We start from the raw sequence: 20,307 nt of genomic DNA, 5'->3' as shown, positions 1-20,307 counted from the left end.
ATATGTTGAAAAGAGTATCTCCATAGGATTACCTATACACCTTCATTAAAATCAGCTGATCATACAAGTGTGAGTATATTTCTAGACTCTATTCTGTTCCACCAATATGGCTAGCTTTACTCAAATACAATACTGTCTTAATTACTGAGCTTTATAGAGGCCTTGAAATCAGCTTGAGTGATCCCTCAGACTTTGTTCAATTGATTTATGCTCTTATCTTTATTATGTTATTTCTTTTATTTGAATTTAATTTGCTTTTATCCTAGTTTCTGAAGACAGAAGTCAAGATTTTTTTTTCATTTTTAATATAAGTGTTCAATGCTATAAATTTACCTCTATACAATGTTTTAGCTGCCTTCCACAAATTTTTATATAGTATATTTATTTGTTTAAGTAACACAGTAATTATACAATATATATGGGTACATTTTTTCAATTCAAAATATGTTTGCTTTAGTGTCTCTTGGGACATCTTCTACTTGACCCATAGGTTATTTAAGACTTTTTAATTTAATTTCCAAATCGTTTGAGATATTTGACACATATGATTATTTGATTTCAAGTTTGATTCCATAGTAGTACAAAAGCATCCTTTGTATTATTTCAATTCTATTAAATTTCTTGAGGTTTGTTTAATGACCCAATAAACTCTATCTTTATTCATGCTTCCTCTGTACATGAAAAAAAAAGGAAACTTATTTGGGTTGGAGTATTTTATTAATGTTAGTTAGGTCAATTTTGTTAACTGTGATATTCAGGTTTTCTGTATGCTTACTGATTTTCTATCTGCTTGTTCTATCACTGAAATACTAGTTTTGAAGACTCCAATCAGAATTGTCAATTTGTGTACTTCTCTTTTTTTCTCTGCCATTTCTTACTTCATAGCTTTTGAGGATCTATTGTGACTTGCATACAAACATAGGATTGTTATGTTTTCTTAATCAACTCCTTTATGATTATGCAGTGTCTCTTTTTATCTCTGGTAATATTCCTTGCTCTGACTCACTATTTTTTCTGACATTAATATAACCATTCCAAGTTTCTTTTGATTAGTGTTTGATGATATATCCTTTTGCATTCATTTACTCTTATCTATGTCTTTACATTTAAAGTGGATTTCTTGTAAACAGCATAATCTAATAATCTGTTTTATAATTAATGTATTTAGATTGTTTACATTTAATGTAATGGAATATAATATAAATAATTATTAACATGATTGTGTTAAAATCTACAATGTTACTAGATATTTCCTTTGGTTTTCCATACTTTTGGTCTGTTTTTGGATTAATTGACTATTTTTTATGTCTTTATATTACCTCCATTATTGACTCAATAGATAAACCTTCTTTTATCAATCATAGTTTTCCTTCATTTTATAGTTTTCAATTTATAGTTTGACAATTTGTACCTTTAAAATCAACTCTGCATCTATTATTTCATTTGGTCCCACAAAAACCTTGTGATTTAGGTTTTATTATAACCTTATCTGGCATAGATATATTATCCATGACTGACACAGAAATGTTTACGCTATTATTTAGTGCTATGGTCTTCATAATTTAGGGGTAAATCACTACTTCTATCTGATTAATTTATGCTTTAAAAAAAAATGTCCTCTTAATTCCATCTCATGTGCCAAAATGAGGCATGACAAAGTAGCTCTTCTGGAATGCTGCCTCCACCCTCAGCCATAGCTCCAACTGCTAGGAAAACAAAAGCCACTGGACTCTTAACTGCCTTCCTTATTTACACTGGATCCCTTGGCTGGAGCCTTGGCTCTCATTTCAGTGGGGCTCTGGATTCACTTCTGCTACTGACCCCAGTTGTCTGTTCATACACTTCGTGATCACTCATTGCACACTCACTGCATTCATTCAACACTCTCTATCTGTCAGTCATAGTTGTCGGCAAGGAGTATTTGAGGATAAATAAGGCATGACCCATGCTTGAGGAGCCCACAGCTTAATGATGGTGGCAGACACACCAACAATAAGTTATGATTCAGTACAGTCCATGCTGTAATAAAGGTGTGTGCAAAGTTAGCCCACAGGAGAAGTGATTAATTCTGCCACGGGTTAGGTCAGGGTCACAATGTCTCTCTGAAGGATGGAATATTTGAAGGATGAGTTGGTGAGGTTTGGATATTTTAAGCAGAACAGTATATTGATAAAGTAAAGTGCTGGAGTAAGTATGCCTGATAAGGTCAGATTGGAAGTCACATTGTTAGAGAGTGGCGGGAGGTGATAATGCAAGTAGTCAAAATTTATTAGATGCACATGGAGCTAAGCTCTTTATAGCATAATCTCATTTATACTCATAAAAACTTTATGAGGCTGATACTCTTTATCTTCGTATTGAAGCCAGAGAACTGAAGTTTAAAGAGTATAAGGAACCTGGCAAATCACACTGTTAGTAACTGAAAAGATATTAAGTTATTTTAAAACCAGGGTACAAACACTGGCCCAGCCTAGTAGACTGGATATAAACAACCAGAGTGAGCATCCCAGTACATGGCAGGTAAACACTAGCCCTGTGGAAGTCAGAAATTGAATGCAGGCCACATGACTCTAGAAGCTATGCTCTAAGAATTATTCTACACTATTGCTGAGATGAGGCTGGAGATATTGATTTGAATTAAATATTAAAGGCCTTAGTTATATGCAGTAAAGAGCCATGGACATTATTAGAGAAGGGAAATGACAGATGATATAAACATAACGATGTTTTATTTTGCTACAATCTGGATAGAACTGGAGACCATTATCCTAAGTGAAGTATCTAAAGAATAGAAAAACAGACACCACATGTACTCACTATGAAATTGGAACTAATTGATGAGCACATATGTGAGTAGAGGGAAGTAAAACCCAACAAAAAGCAAGAAGGGGGAAAGGGGGAGGACAGGATGGGCGAAAACCTACCTAAAGGGTATGATGAATACACGTTTAACCCTGACGCAAGCATTTTAAAAGTGACCCATGCAACCAAAAGGTTTGTACCCCTGTAATACTTTGAAATTTAAAAAAAAATGATGTTTTAGAAAGATAAAAATGGCAGCAACGTGGAGGAAAGCCTGGAATGGGGAGAGGCATACATCAGGAAGACCTTAGATTGTAAAGTCCCAAACTATGACTCTTATTGTGGAAGTAATAGAATTTGATACATTTTAAGGCTATTTGGGAGGAAAATTGATAGGACTTGGTAAGAAAATCTGTTCTGTGGTGATAAAGAGTTAAAGAAAATTCACATTTCTAACTAGTAATTTGATGGGTGGCAATGTCCTTATCTGAAATTCTAATTAGGAAATTAAAAACAGAGGAAAAACTCTTAGCTATGAGATTTAATACTTAATGATTTTTTTACTGTTCACCCCCATTCTCTGTTCCTCTCTCTTTTCTCTTTCTTTCCCCCGCCCATTATCTCTTGCTAGCGTGCTCATTAATTAAAACAAATTTCAGGATTCAGTTAGCTCCGCTTTAATTTTCTCTTCTAATGTCAAAACTAGAGAGTTTGAGGGTTCTTTCCTAGAAGTATGCTACGCTCTTCCATGCCTCTGTGCCTTCGCAGATGTCATTCCTCCTACCTGAAGTGTCTTCTCCACACCTTGCTTGCATAGCGAACACCTACGCAATCACTTTTCACGGCCCAAACAAATGATACCTCTGTGATCCCCTCCTCCCAGGCAATGTTAACCACTCCCCTGTTAGTCTTCTATAGGAATCTGTTCATAACTCCATTAGCATTTCTCATATTTAAATTGTAATTATTTAGTTACATGTTTGCATCCTCAACAAAGGTGAGGTCAGGGACTCATGTTTTGTATTTTCCTGTCCCCAGTACTTAGCAGAGCACCTGGCAAATGGTACAAGCTCAATAAATGTTCATTGAAAAAAGTAATTCATAAATGGATGTCTGGCATGAAGATGGACTAAGTTATAAGCTGCATTTAGAAAGGCGATTAGGGTGACAATGAAAATGGCCTCTCCTTAGCATGTGGACACCCTGGGAATGGGGGAGCCCTGCCTAAAGCCACATGTACCCCTTTCTAAGGCTGGTTTGCAACTTTAGCCAGAATGAACCAAGAACAGGAGAGGGGCGTATGATTTCCTTACGAAACTTTCAGTTTCCATGTATGATTTCAACTTTTCATAGACTATCTAATCATTTATGTGACATCCCCCCCCCCAAGTCCTATACTTCACTCCTTCATCTGAGTTGTATTCGAGGAAACAGTTATGAGGGATTCTCCAGTTTAGATTGCCAGATTCAGCAAATAAAAATACAAGATACTCAGTTAAATTTAAATTTCAGCCAAGAAAAAGTTTAATTAATTTATTTCTGCTAAACAACAAATACTTTTTTAGTATAAGTATGTTCTGTGAAATATTTGGTATATACTTATACTAAAAAATTAATTACCCATTGTTTATCCAAAATTTACATTGAATTGGACATCATATATCTTATCATGCAGCCCTATCTCCAATTCACTTTCTGGCAAGGACTAAGAAGGCACTGTGTAACCTGCATGTTTGCCGTACCAAACTGAGCCAAAACATAGCTGAATAAAGTGGACCATAACGTTACTCAGAGGCCAGTGAGAAAAACAGAGTAAGCACAGACGAATCTGTAGACCAACAGGCTGGTGGCTGCAGTGTTCCTGCCTGGCACGGGCTTTTGGCCAAAAACAGCCACAGAGCGCATACCAGTGCAACATAGTGGCATAGTTAAAAGCAGGAACTTTGGAGTCACGTGTTCTTGGGCTCAGTTCCCTGCTCTGGCTCATACATGATTTGTAACCCCAGGCAAATGACTTAACTTATCCAAGCTTAAATTTCCTTATATAAAATGAAGATAATAATGGTAGCCTCCCGATAGCTTGTTGAGATATTGCATCTAGTTTGGTACCTGATCAGAGTAGGAAGTCTATTATTATTATTAGTCTTCATGCTGCTTGCATGGCTAAGTGTCACTCCCTCCCCTGAGACAACCTAAGGTAGATGGAATGGAACAGAATGGAATAGAATAGAATAGAATAAGTCTATTACTTATTTTTTTTTCACTTAATGTGTACAAGGCACTGTGCTAACTGCTTTTGCAATCCAATCCTCATAACCCCACGAAGTATCATTCTTCCTTATTTTATAGACATTGGATCCAAGGCAAAGAGAAATTAGGAAATATTTTAAGGTCACAGGGTCACATAGCTTATAAATGGCAAATCTGAAACTCAAACTCAGTTCTGCTGATTCCAAAACACATGCTTTTAACTTTTAACCACTAATACCTAAACTGAAATTTCTCCGTGAGGTTGCCAACCCAATTGCAATTCTTTCCTACCCTAAGAAAAAAACTCTGATGATTTTCAATTAAGTATAGAAATGTCCGCAGAAATTAAAACATTCTTTATTTCCTTCATTCCCATACTTTCTTGCCAAGTTAGAATGGTGTTACAAAAGAAAGTTCTCATCTTACTTTTTTTAGCTTGGGAAAAACCCTCTTTCATAATCTCAGTTTCTCTTCTACCTAGAGTCAAACTGATTTGCTTATGCCAATGAGGAATAAGTCACAGCTTCTTAACTGCTATGAATATGACACACATTAAAGGTTCTGTACAGTTTATCAGACATTTTATCTTTGTTATCTCCTATATATTTAAACCAGTGCAGACAAATAGGCAGGAAATTATATTGCAACCCAATTTTACAGAAACTGGGATTCAGAATGGTATCAGTCATTTACCAGAGCCACGCAGACAATAACTGACAGACCATTAGAGAAGTCCAGGCTTCTCTTCTCAAAATGATGTATTAATTTATTTATTTGTTGGGTATCTTCTAAGCACAAGGTACTATCCTAGAAACCAGAGCTATCTCAGTGAACAAAATAGACCAGAATCCTTCAATTCTGGATTTTAACATCGCTTAGGAAAAGAAACATTAAATCATCAAACAAAAATATTTAAGTGCTAAGAAGAAAGAACACAGAGTGTATAAAAATAATGTAATAGAGAGATCCGATTTGGATTAGAGTGTCACAGAAGTTTTCACCAAAATAAAAGAGACACTTTAACTAAAACCTGCAGCTAAGTGGAACATACTGAGAGAAGAGGAGAGGGCTAAGAACACAGCAAGTAGAGAAAATGGAGGATAGGCCTGGAGAGTAATTTAACCAGGGTCACACAGTGGGTGAGTTAGTGTTGATGACAGGAATGGGGGCCAGCTATCCTGATGCTCAGGACTGTGCTATTTTCTTGACACCAGACCATGGAAAGCAGCTGATTCAGGACTTGCCTGCATGCCCCATCCAGTTGCTATCCCTGAGAAGCCACCAGACTATCTTCAGTTGCAATGTCTAGAGCTTCATTTGCCTCTACAGTGCATTTGTGGTGAATTCGAAAAATAATTCCAAGGCAAACACAGCCATAGGTCAGGATCCATGGCATGGCTAACAGAAGGCACTTGACTGTCATTCCCCCTCTAGCCCTTTGACAAGCACACTGCTCGATCACGAGAGTGATCCCAATGGGGTAAATCTACCTTGCTGATAGCTCCCCAATGTGGGTGACTATCTCTATATGACAATGCTTTGTATAGGACAGAGGGTCAGAGTCTACTTGAGAAGATAGGTTGGAGAGCCTGGGAAGGTCATTGCACACAAGGTGCAAACCTCTAGAGCTACCTGATGGCTTTTGGTGCCTTATCAGGAGTACTGACTGGGGAGGAAGAGGCATTACCCTAGCCTTGGCTCTGAGACACTGGACAAGCCTCCTTTCTTCACACCCCCGATAATTTTCCCATTTATAAAATGGTCCTCTGACACACGTAGGTACCCCCAAGTCCTCATCCCAATTAACTAGACTTACATTATAGCATTCCTCAGGATAACCAGTATCATCTAGACCTGAGACAAGTTTTATCCACTTAAGTGGATCCAAAAGGAAGAGTATTTTATGCCTGAGATATATGGCAGCATCTCAAATACAATATTTTGTTTCACCAAGTGCAAATAAATTTAATCCAGGTAAATATTTTTTCTTTCTTTTTTTTTTTTTTTAAGATAGTAAGGTAGACTTTATTCTTTATTTATCAGGGACCATGGGGATAGGTATAGGAACTATCACAATGGAGTGTGGTAGTGAGGGAGAGAAATTGGACACAATCAACTTCCAAATTTTTTTCTTTGATGTTTGCTATATTCCTTGCATAATATGTATTCAACTCTAAACAGATAGTTTTGCCCTCAAGAAGTTGATGGCCTATTGGTGAAGACATTTAAATAAGAACCTATCAGATACATCAGAGGATCACCTATCTTTGCTTGGGACAACCAAAACAAACTTCCAGAGAAAGTGAAGTCAAAGTTGAGATCAATGCCAATCCTTGAGGATTCAGAAGTAATAAAACACTCTGCCCATAACAGACCCACTGGCTAGGAATCAGCCTAAGTGTCTATCAACAGATGAATGAATAAGGAAAATGTGGTGTGTATATATATATATATATATATATATACACACACATATATATACACACACACACACACACAATGGAATATTACTCAACCTTAAAAAAAGAAGGAAATGCTGTCATTTGTGACAACATGGGTGAACCTGAAGGACATTATGCTGTGTGAAATAAGCCAGGCACAGAAAGACAAATACATATCACATGAGCTCATTTAGGTGTGGAATTTTAAAAAGTTCAACTCATAGAAGCAGAGAGTAGAATGATGGTTACCGTGGTCTAGAGGTTGGGTCGAGGGATTGATTGGGGAGATGTTGGTCAAAAGATACAAAATTTCCGTTAGAAGAAATATGTTCAAGAGATCTACCCTACGACATGGTGACTATAATTAATAACAATATATTGTATACTTGAAAATTGCTAAGAGAGTAGATTTTGTGTTGTCACCACAAATAAATGATAAGTATGTGAGGTCATATACATGTTAATTAGCTCGATTTAGCCATTCCACAATGTACATATATTTCAAAACATCACCTTGTGTATCGTAAATATGTACAGTTTTTATTTGTCAATAAATAAATAAGTAGATCCACAGGCTGCAAGAGGAGAGCGCTACTAAAATACTTAGTTCTCAAACACTGGGGTCCAGGGTTCTATAGGACAGATGATGAAGCAACAAACTCTCTCTGGAGTAGGGTGGAATGGTCATCATGAAGGTTTCACAGAGAAGGGGGCACTTGAACTGAGTCTGAGGAACAAGGAGGAACGCTCCAAGGGGAGCTGGAGGAGAATCCCAGGAAGAAGAAAGAACCAGAGCAGAGGCACGGGGGTGTGAAAGGACACGCCCACGTAGGATGGGGGATTAGCTCAGTGAGGGAAGAAGCAGACTGCACAGGAAGGGGAGTAGGCACGCCTCGTGCCAATCTGATTTTGTGCTTGCTCCTTGACACTGATAAATAAATTTGCCTGGTATCCATTTCATTATCAATGCCAGCATTGGAGCTACCCCCAAAAGATTCACTTTGGTGCCATTTACAGATACAAATTAGAAAAAGCAAGAGGGTTTTTCTTTCCCTATAAGAAAAACGTTTAGTTTGAAAGATAGGTCAGGGCTCATTAGTAGGGATCCAAGAGCAATCTGTGCGGTCATCTTATGCAATACCCTAATTAAATTCCATAGCAGATGATGTCACCTATATATGCCCTATAAATGGAGCAGTGTTTCAGGTGCATCTCAGCAATTTGTCTGCACCAGTATCCAGTGGTACAAGAATGGCTGTCTCAGTACTTCGGCTGACAATTGTCCTGGGACTGCTTTTCTTAATCCTGACCTGCCATGCAGGTAAGTGCTTCTGATCACAGCCCGTGGACTGTGCAGTGGTTAGCAGTGATTGGAGGAAGTTAGCGGCACTGATCTAGAAGCTAAAAGGAGGGAGGGGCCTGTGGGCACCACAGAAAGAGCACTGGATTGAAAACAAGAGCTGTACCTTCTAACACAAAGAAAGTAGGATTTTTATTAAAGTCAGCTTCAGCTATAATCTCTATTCTCAGTGAATGTATGAAGTTTGAAATGATTTTTCCTTATGTATTCATATGATATAGTGACAATACCATATTATAAATTCCTTGGGAGCTAGAAGGTATTTAATTTTTAATGATTATAGCTAATAATGTTCAATGATGAAGAATATGTTGTCAGGAATAAGACTCCTAAGCCTGGCTCTACCACTAATCAGAAATGTGACTTTAGACATGCTACTCAACCTGTCTAGACCTCAGACATAAATGGGAACATTTAACATTCTCCTAAAGTTATCATGAAAATTAAATAAAAGAGACAAAACACATTGGAACAGTACCTGGTCAATAGTAAGCATGCAGTAAATATTAACTGTTATTGTTGTCATGTATAATCTCATTTGAGTTTCATAGTAATCCTATTAGGTAAACATGCACAGTTTTATCATTTCCCTTTTTATAGGTTAATAAACTCAGCTTGCAGAGGGAAAGTCTCTTAAGCATAAATACAGGTGGAAGTGGCACCTGGGAGTGAAGCCCACATTCCTAGATTCTTTCCATTATAACTGAGCATCTACTTCTTTCCTATCTGTTCTATGTACACAGAGGACCAGAAGGCAGCAGGCAGCGTTCTCATTAGTTAGTTTATCTTTTTGTCTGCAGAAGACTGTGAGCTCCTGACTTATCTCTATTCAGAATAATAGGTCAAAAAACACAGATAGTGCCAACATTTACTAACGGTCCTACGAGTGTAAGTTGGCAGACAATACAACAGGCAGACACTACAACAGAATCACTCTAGGGATGGCCACAGAGATTACTGTGTCCACTCCTAAAGCAGTCACCACAGTGAAGTGAAAGGTAAAATTTGGGCCAGGCGTCATGGCTCATGCCTGTAATTCTAGCACTTTGGGAGGCCAAGGCAGGAGGATATCTTGATGTCAGGAATTCCAGACCAGCCTGAGCCTTCAGTAGACCCTGTCTCTACTAAAATAGAAAATATTAGCTAGGCATCATGGTGCATGCCCGCAGTCCCAGCCACTCGGGAGGCTGAGGCAGGAGGATCGCTTGAGCCCAGGAGTTTGAGGGTGCAATGAGCTATGATCATACCACTATACTGTAGCCTGGGTGACAGAGCGAGACTCTGTCTCATTCATTCATTCATTCATTCATAAATAAATAAATAAATGGTGAGATTTGACATTGAAGACCAGTCCTAGATCTGTCTCTCATGAACTCTGAAACTGTAGTTAAGTCAATTTACTGCTTTGAACCTCAGTTTTTTCATCTGTAAAATGGGTTAACCATCAACTGTACCAGATCAAATGAATAGACTTTTATAATCACTTTGTAAACCATAAGAACTGTGCAAATATCAGCAATACAGATAAAAAATTTGAACAAATACAGTATGCCTGTATCTGTTTATATTGTCAATATTCTTTACATTCACTTTGTCTAAGAAACTCAGCCAGGTAGTTACTATAAATAAAGGCTATCCAGACTGGCTGAGCACAGTGGCTCACACCTGTAATCCTAGCACCTTGGGAAGCTGAGGCAGGAGGATTGCTTCAGGCCAAGAGTTCAAAACCAGCCTGGGCAACATAACAAGACCCCCATCTCTACAAAAGGTTTTATAAATTAGCTGAGCGTGGTGGCACATACCTGTAGTCCCAGCTACTCAGGAGGCTAAGGCAGAAAGATTGCTTGAGCCTAGGAGTTTGAGATTGCAGTGAGCTATGATGATGCCATTGCACTTAACCCCAGCCGACAGAGCAAGACACTATCTCAAAAAAATAAAAAAACAGAAGTCTACCCCATATTATACTTGAAAAGAGAAGATGTTTAACTATTGGCTTTGGTGATTTATTTCTAGAATATCAAATTTCTTTAAAATTTAAAAGCATTTTTTAAGATTTTATAATCTCCCAAGGCAATAGAAGACAAAGTGAATTATAAATCATTTTGTTGCCATTGTTATTACTGATAGTAATAATAATACAGTAAACATTTATTGTGAGCTTACCTTGGACTGGTACCCTGATAAGTGATAAGTGACACATACACATATATATGGTATATAAAATATCTTTCAACTCTGACAACACCACAATGAGGAAACTGAGAGAAAGAGTGGTTAAGCGTTGTGTGCAAGGTACATGGCTAATTTTATTTGAAGACAGGAATCAGGCCTGTAGGATTCCAAAGCATGTGATCCACCACACTCTCAATATCTTTCAGTACATGTGTGGCCCACAGGCTGAGGCCAAGAACCTGATCTTCACCCACTCCAATCCCAGGCTCCCTGCATACTGAAAAGCTAGCACTTAGTGTCATATTAAAATAAAAAGTCAATAAAATTAAATTGTTACGCAAGTAGGTAGTTAAGAACACAGAAAAAATGAACTCACCTTTCATGCAAGAAATTATTGTTTTGCACTTGGCAAATGTCTTCAGAGAACAATCACTTGGAGTTTGTATTATATAAGGTGAATAACACGCTCTGTGGAGTTAAAAACATTCAGACACCTGGTTCAGCCACTTTCTAGGTGAGTGGTTTTAGGTGAGTCATTTAATTTCCCTGAGTATCTGTGTTCTTTTCTATAAAACTGTGATATCATTACTGAGCTAAATGAGGATTAAGGCATGTGATGAAAGCGTTGGCCCAGCACCTGCCAGATAGGCACCCCATAAATGAGTTCTGTTTACTTCTTTCCATGATAAAAACAAACCAATTCTTCTGTGCACTTTGGCTGCCCAGTACTTTATGTGAGGGTCATATCTATATTTGTCCCTCTTTACCTTAACTCTTAGCATAGCTATGCATGTAATGGTAGGCTCAGAAAATACTTTTTGAATGAAAGGACCAACGGCTGAATGAATGATTATACTTGATGATTAGCATTCTGATTTTGTGTATAAGTCTCAGACTGGTGCTCCCATCAAATCTTTGGTTGTGGCCCAGTAAACAATAAATGTTTGCAAAATTGCATGACAATCTTTTTACGAATAGTTTCTATTTTAGGATATAATATAGATGTAAGGCTTCTGACATAATTTGACAGCCTCCACACAAAGGGTTGTTTACATCGCCTTCATCCAAAGGCACAGGGGTGCATTGTCCAGAAGTTGGGACTTTGTGGGTGGAAACTTATGGTGGGCTTGCCACATAAAATACCGGACACCCAGTTAAATTTGAATTTCAGATAATCAATGAATAATCTTTTAGCATAAGTGAGTCCTAAATATTGCATGGACCATTCTTATAGTACTAAAAATGTATTTGTTGTTTATGTGAAATTTAGATTTAACTGGGCATTCTGTATTTTTATAAACCAAATCTGATAACACTGTCTGTTAGGCTACAATAAAACTGAAAAAATAAAGGTCCTACTTCATCCTGTCATCAGGGTCCAGAGAGGAGGCCACACATAGCTGCTGTCATTCTTCCATCTCTTCTCTTCTCCCTAAAATAAAGTACACTCAGCAACGTCAACACACTTCGAGGGACCTTGCATTTAACCAGCCTCACTCTCTGCATCCTTGGCCCTCGATCCAAAGGGCACTCGATTAAGAGTCAAGTGTAGAGGCCTGCAGTAACACTCATAGGCTGTAGGGCAGGTAGGAGGGGGAGGAGGGAATGGGTATATTCACACCTAATGCACACCATCTGGGGGATGGACACACTTGTAGCTCTGTCTTGGGCTGTGCGAAGGCAATATATGTAACCTAAACATTTTTACCCCTGTAATATTCTGAAATTAAAAAAAATGAAAAAAACAAATGCTACCCACAGACATTTTGTCATTATTATTATTACCACTGGCAAGCTATATTTCAGTCCTGGCACCAGCACTTACTGGTTAACTCTGGGAAAGCTACCTAACCTCTGTGAGCATCAGTTTTCTCACTCACAAAATGGGGCCCATGTCTACCTAAGTTTCAAGGTCCGCCGGTCTGTTTCTCTGTTTTTAGGAGTAAATGAGATAATGCATGTGAAGAGTTTAACCAGGTGGGCATTAGATGTTCAATGAATATAACTATATAAGCCTTCATAATTAGTGAGATGGGTACAAAGGGCCCCAAGGTTTCCCTGCATGGAAAAGAGACTTCCTTGTTGCTAAGAATCAATCACCTCTGAGATTCTGTTCTGTTTTTCAGATGATAAACCAGATAACAAGCCAGAAGACTCAGGGAAAAGCCCAGAGCCAGATTTCCCCAAATTCCTAAACATCCTAGGCACAGAGATCATTGAGAATGCAGTCGAGTTCATCCTCCGCTCCATGACCAGGAGCACGTAAGCACCGAGACAAACCTTGCTTTTTCTCCACTTTGCTGTTGGTAATGACCACATCACATTAAAATGAATGAGAAACAAAATTTGTGGCACATGCAAATGTATACTTTTTTATTGAAAAATGTTGTCCCACTCTAAGATATGTTTTGCATCTGAATGAATTGCCCTGAACTCTTCGGGGTGAGCACACTCCCATCAAGTGGTTCCATACAAAATCGTTCATCTCGGTACCAAACAGGGAGGAGGAGGAGCACTGCACCAGGGGACAGAAAGCCAAGTCCTGGTCCTGACTCAGGTGCTCTCTCACTACATGGTCTTGGGCAAAGCCTTCCCTCTCGGAGTACCTCTGTTTGCTCATCTGTAAAGTTAGAGAGTCTCCCCCACCCCATGAAAGTACTGCAGTTATGTGGTGAAGGCAAGGGGTAACGATAGGTTCATTAGTGATGGGGGTGATGAGCCCTGTCTTTATTTTCTAGTTTGAGTAGCTCAAGAGGCTTAGCAGAGACAGGAGGTATCTCTCGTTGGAGACAATCTAGAGACCCTCTCAGCGTGAGTGTTAGTTTGGATCATAAGGGATTGCCTTAGGGGCAGATCACCCAACCCAGAGGCTTCCCCGTGTTCTCAGCCTGCTTCCAAGCCCCTGTGCTCAATTCCTAAAACATCTTATTCCAGCCTCCATAGCTCCGATTTTATACCACTACTTCACCCTATTCTTAACTCTCCCCACATTAACCTCCCCAATTCAGTACTCCAGGATCAAATTCACTCCTCAGAACTTCCAGGTGCTTTTAATCTCCATCACTTTAAGACCTCTGCTCTCTTAAGTTTTACTTTCCTATCTCCGTAAGCAGAATTTGACTAAGTGTAGTTTATTACCCACCTGTTTTAGAATCCCCCGAAGAACTTACCAAAAAAAAAAAAAAAAAATGCAGGTTTCCCCATCCTATCTTGCATCCCCCTGGGGGCAAGGCTAAGGGCATGCTTTTTAACAAGATTTCCAGGTGATTCTGATGTACAGAAATTTTTGAAAGCCATGTCCTTAAGCAAATGCTCTAGACTACATGGATGGGCCTTAAAGTTCCATATAGCATTTACACTTTTATTCATATTTTATATAGATGAGAATTTTTGCATTTTGCTGAAGAAATTATTTCTGACTTGTATTAAATTCTCAAAGGGGTCTATAACCAACAAAAGACTAAGAACCACTTCTACATATTAACAGAAGTAATGAGAGTCTTATAATTACTGATCTACCTAAATCAATTTATTATCATCTGGCTGGGCAGGTTATGCATGCAATCCTTCTCCACAAATTGTTAAATTCGCAGATGTTTCTTTTTTACTGTTACATTTCCTATTGTGGTTTCTTTTGCAACTGTTGCCTTCCCATGATTGTTAATGTAAACAAGAAGGGAAGTAATAAGCAAACAATGAGTACAACCCATTAGGTACAAAGTACAGATTAGACTCCAGTTAAACTGAAATTGTTATATTAACAACAGAGCATAGCAAGCAGTTGGAACAATAATACTTCTTTTTTATTCCTTCTCTAGGGAATTTTCCAGGTATAAAATAGCACATTTTTCTCTATGTTAACCCTAAAAGTTGACTATCTGATATGCTAAAAAAAAAAATCACTGTCAACTCTAGGCTTGGAAATGGCACCTCATCTTCCACCGTTTCCCCTTTCATTTGTTATATTCCAAATGTACCTGCTTTTCCATCTTGCAGCTTCCACATTGGGAATACTGCTTATGATTTAATGACTTCCAAATTCATATTCCTATTGCATTCTTTTTTCTGAGCTCCAAACTGAAATAACTGATTGCCTGCTATAAAACTCCATCTAGGTTTTCCATGAATATCTCAAATTCAACTGGTCTAAACCCAAGCCCATCATCTCACTTAAAAACTCACCTCCTTCTGTCATTAATTCATAACACCATCTGCCCAGAATCCAGAAACATACGGGTCTCATTGGATCCTTCCTGCTCATCATCACCTTCATGCAGTGGCTAAATATTCTACCCTAAATTTTTTTCTATGCCATTCCTTTTCCTCAATTCCACTGACTATTTGGTCGAGTACCCCATCATTTCTTTCCCAAGTTCCTTTTGTCAGATTTCTAATAATTTTCACTGCAATGTTTTCTGTGTTTCCTCATTCCAATCCGTCTTCTACCTACTACCAGAATAATGTATCAAAAGTGTAAATTTGGTCATATCACTGCCATGCTTGAAACCCTTTCATGAATTTCCATTGTCTACAAAAGTGGAGCAAATGCCTTAGGCTGATGTTAAAGATCCTTCCCTGATGCCAATGAATCTTTCAGTTGTATCTCTCACCCCCTAAACCAAACACCTGATCCCCTAATGACAAATGATTTTTGTCTTCAGAGCAAGTCATCTTTGTATAAACTAGTTACATGCTTTTTTTTTTCTGCTAGCAATGCCTAGCCCCCAAGCTCCAACCCCAATTCTGTTCACCTGTCAATCTAATCATGTTCTAAAGTCCATTTCAAAAACAGAGTCTGTGAAGAAGTCACAGATGCCCACAATTAGAAAATTCAGTTTTTCATATTCAGGGATTTCATAATGCTTTGTAGGAACCTTCATAACAGGTTTTCCCCCACATTATTTTAAATTACTTACATCTGAGTGTGTCTCTTTTCTCCATGGGACCATAATCTCTTCACAAACTATATTTTATTCATCTTTTACCACTTAGCAGCTACCCCAGTACCCACGCTGGAGCAATAGGGTATAGAGTTTCTGGCATTTAGTAATGACTCTGGAAAGCTAAGTTTTAAACTTGGCTTTGCCATTTACCAGCCATGTGGTTTGCACAGGTTGGTTAATTTCTTTGAGCTTCAAAGGTTTCTTCACACATCAAAAGAGATAAGAAAAATTTATTCAACAACTATTTATTAATTTATACTGCAGGCCAGGCACTGTTCTAGGTACTGAGGATATATTACTGCAAAAATATATCAAAACATATGCCTTTATGGAGTTTGTGCATGAATAGACATCAAACTATCAATAATAGGTTTGGTATCAGGTTTAAAGACATAATTATGCATAACTAGCTTGTCCATTATGAACTATTATGGAAATCTTAGGTCTCATTTCCTTCTGACATAAGAATATCTGGAGAAGAAAAATGTGGCTCAAACATTATAAGACACCTTAGTGATCATTCTAACACTCCTGTACAGTCTAAATCATAATTCATTATTTTCTCTTTATTTTTTTTTATTTTCAAGAGGATTTATGGAATTTGGTGATAAAAAAGGAGAACATTCATCAAAGTGACCTCCCCAGGTGATTTTTAACTTACCATTTACAATTAAAATAATAGCATATTAGACAAAGGTTTTATTTAATGGTTTTATTTAATGGTTGTGGGTTCCCATGCCTGTCTACAAGCAGAAAAGATGTATTTTTTTGTTGTTGTTCTTGCTGTCATTTGTTTTTAAAATTAATTTTAAATCATTCTGCTAAGGGAGGAGGCACAATTGTGGGGATAAATGAGAAAGCACTGGGAGTTAGGACATGTGTGCTAGGAATTTGCTTTGCTAAGAATTTACTTTGAATAAGTCCAGCCTATGAAATGAGGGAATAGTGCACACTAAAATCGAAGAACTCATGTAATCACTCAGTTAGTTACTCATGAGAAGAGTGAAATTTGCTGAACCTCATTAGAGGAGAAAGAAGTAGCAAAATCTCTCTATCCCACATGGTTAGATTTATGTGCAAACAATATGGTTTAAGTACTCAGAAATAGCTGCTTTTTTCTTACTCAGCTCTCTGATATTGGATAGTGACTATTGAAAGATAAAAACAGAAAGGTTTTAGCTGGAAAAGTAATAAAATCGGTAGCTTGAATGAACTGAGGATTTACTCTGTTTTAGGCATCAAGCTAAGTGCTGGATAGGTAGCATTTAATTTAACTCAATCCTTAGGAAAATAGGTATTGTTATTTTTAAAATTTTATCGATAAAGAAATGAAGGCTCAGGAGTTTTGTTATGTCACTATATTAATAAAGAAGGAGGCAAGATTTTAACTCAAGCAGCCTGGTCCAGAGTCTGTGCTCTATCTCTAATCCATAGTGCTACTAGAGAGTAGAGCATAGTAATAAAGGAGGAGGCAGTAGATAACAATGGTTAGTTATGCCTACACATGTCCATAGAAATGAAACACTACTTTGGTTAGTCGGGTTACCCTCTAATGCATCTCCAAGAAGGATGGTCTTTCCCAACTTCTATTTGTGACCCAGTCTGGAAACACCCCTTTCACCTACTGGCTCCATTTCATAACTTGGATGTGATTAGTGTCAGTTCAGAAATCTACTATCCTATCACCCAGAACTTAGCCCACCCTTTCCCACATGCTTCTAAGGATGAAAATCAGCCTTGGGTGTTGGAATCATGTCAAGACATGTTCAACTCAGACACTCCTGCATCTCACCCCAAAGCCATTTAGACTTCTAAAGACATTTGTTTATGTTTGTATGTCTTCCTCCCCATTTTCTCAGGGAACAGCCTACCTCTTATTGCAGGTGGCCTAACACCTTGCCTTCATTCAGCCCGCTGATACACACCTATAATCATTAGTAGTCACACCCCAAACCCTTGGAGTGTCATCCTAGAAGTTCAGTGTGTGAGGTAGCCCAATAGGCAGGGCACCATGGAGGAGCAGAAAGAGCAGAAGACATAGAGAAGATGTAAGTTCTTCTAAATTGGCCACTTATTGGTTCTGTAACCAAGCACAGGTCACTTCATCTCCCTGAGCCTCACTTTCGTCCTTATAAGTTTTTTAAATGTAGGGAATTAATTGTTCCAGATCTTAATGCCGGAACTTTTTTTAACTGGACCTAAAAAACTTTGATTAGATTCCTGAACCAATTTTAGATGCCCTAATGAGCAGGGAGGAATGGCTCAATCTAGGGACTTAAAAAAATTGGTTGCACAAAATGGTAGTTAGGAAAAAAAAAACACTGGACTAAAGAGAAGGAAGCTTCTAAGGGAGAGGTTAAATTTTGGGTAGTTTGATCAGGAGTATCTCTTTAAACCCAAGTGACCGTGCATTTAATAAGTAGCTTTAGAAATTGCATTTGTATGATAATTGCCTCATCTAATCAAAAGTAAGTCATCACTTTAGAATTAAGTGATTCACAGCAATACCTGTTTCTCCACTTTAGAAAACTTGTCCAAAGTTCTAGGTGTTTCTTAAATGAAGATGGATGATTAGATAGATAGATATCATGTGTTTCTCCTAGTGACAAAGATCTCTTTTTTCAACACATTCCTTTAATACTTTTTTAATCCATGTCCACTATGTGTTAGATTTGGCCAGTGCTACTAAGATGAATAACACTAGCTAGCCATTGAGAAGTCTGGATTATCACATAGCACAGCATATCCTGTAACTGTGGAAAGAAATGATAATGTATGAAAGGGTCTTGGGAATGCCTTGGCAAAAGGAGCTAAGAGAGAACACCTGGAGGAAGGTGCGAGCATTATGAAGGCTTTACAAAGAGAACGTGAACTCCGTGTGATGCTGCACGCAATCTCAGATGATGAGTAGAGTGGTGCAGTACCAGAAAAAAAAATCACATAATAATTGGATACCTGATTGATCTGAGACTGTCTCAACCTCTGCTCGACCACAACAGCATGATTTCCAATATGCTAAAAATTTTCAATAGACTTAAAATTTCAACTCCTGTTGTTCTGCATTACTTCAAACCACATGGATTCAAGTCATCTCCCTTTGTGCTTAAGTCATTGGACATCTTTAAGTATGAATTTCCTTTCCTGCATAAAAACATCTGATGAACCTCACTAGATTATTAAAATTAATAAGAAGTAGTAGATAAAAGAGCACCTTGTGAATTCTGAATTTCTATATACATTTATCGTATTTAGGAAAAAATCTACTACGGACACACTAGATCTCATGCTTAGACTTGTTGAGTCAGAACTTCCTAGGGAGGGACCTGGGAACAAGTAAACTGAGGAGGGAAGTCTGATGCACCTGACCAGCAAAACTGCAACTGGGAACAACATCACTTAATGTTCCCTCCATGAAGTCTTATGGAAATTTTTTTCTTCTAGAATTTAGAAGAATAAAAAACAATGGCTTCCACTAAAGTCCGCTTCTCCTTTTCTAAACGCAAGATTTATGTGACTTGGTGTATTTCCTTTTTTTCTCCCATCTATCCAGAAACTCACCATGAAATTAGTGCCTTCATTTATCCTTATGTTTATTGTATGTAAATTCGTCCTTCCTCTGTTTCTGATTCTTTCCTTATATATGTTGAATGTTTCTTTTTGTTGTTGTTGATCATTTCCTCAAGTATGTATGATAGTTGATTTCATTATGAATCTTCTTATATTTTAAAATGCAGAAGCATAAAAATTTTAAAGAAAAGGTTAAAAGATTTTCTGGGGTTTGGGGGGTGGTTTTTTTTTTTTTTTTTTTTTTAAGTCTTAAACCCTCTCTGCTTGGTAATTGTTTCCCTTTCTCTGGCTTGTGTTTCAAAGGACACACCTGTCTGGCTCCTGGACAATCCAAGGGCAGCCAAACCCGCTTTTCCAGTTCTTCTGCTTCACGAGTTCTCCGGGATCCAGGCCTCAAAGCAGCTCCCAGGAGTTCTCGGGATCAGGTCCTGGCTTCAGCCAAACACAACCCATTTTGAACACCCTGGCTTTGCAATTTCACTCCTAGAAAGTCAGATTAAAGTTTTCCTCTTTGAGGTCACATACCTTAGTTCATGGAGAAGAAATTTGTGGGTGGTAATCACTTTTCCTGGGCATGTTCAAAGTTTTAATCACACACACAAAAATATGAAATATATGTGTATTAATATATATGTGTTATGAACCAGGATAACCAAAGAACGATTCAAAATAAGGAAACTAAAGCCCAGCTAAAATAACAAGGTCAAAGGCACAGAGCCAGTAAGTGGCAGAAAGAGGATTTGAACCTGACTCCAAAAAACAAGCTCCTAAC

General features: G+C 37.9%; 1 protein-coding gene across 1 annotated transcript in view; it reads left to right on the top strand.

Annotated features, from left to right (window-relative positions):
• Positions 1–20,307, top strand: part of C10H5orf46 (chromosome 10 C5orf46 homolog) — a 33,580-nt gene extending 13,273 nt beyond the window's left edge. The window contains exons 2-5 of the mRNA XM_069484175.1: positions 8,653–8,814; positions 13,152–13,287; positions 16,556–16,613; positions 19,839–20,307. Coding sequence (XP_069340276.1) covers positions 8,653–8,814; positions 13,152–13,287; positions 16,556–16,604 — 347 coding nt within the window. The 3' untranslated portion in view covers positions 16,605–16,613; positions 19,839–20,307. The remainder of the gene's footprint in view (positions 1–8,652; positions 8,815–13,151; positions 13,288–16,555; positions 16,614–19,838) is intronic.

This window comes from Eulemur rufifrons, chromosome 10 (assembly GCF_041146395.1).
Source record: "Eulemur rufifrons isolate Redbay chromosome 10, OSU_ERuf_1, whole genome shotgun sequence".
Lineage (NCBI taxonomy): Eukaryota > Metazoa > Chordata > Mammalia > Primates > Lemuridae > Eulemur > Eulemur rufifrons.
This window is presented reverse-complemented; position numbering and strand designations above follow the sequence as displayed.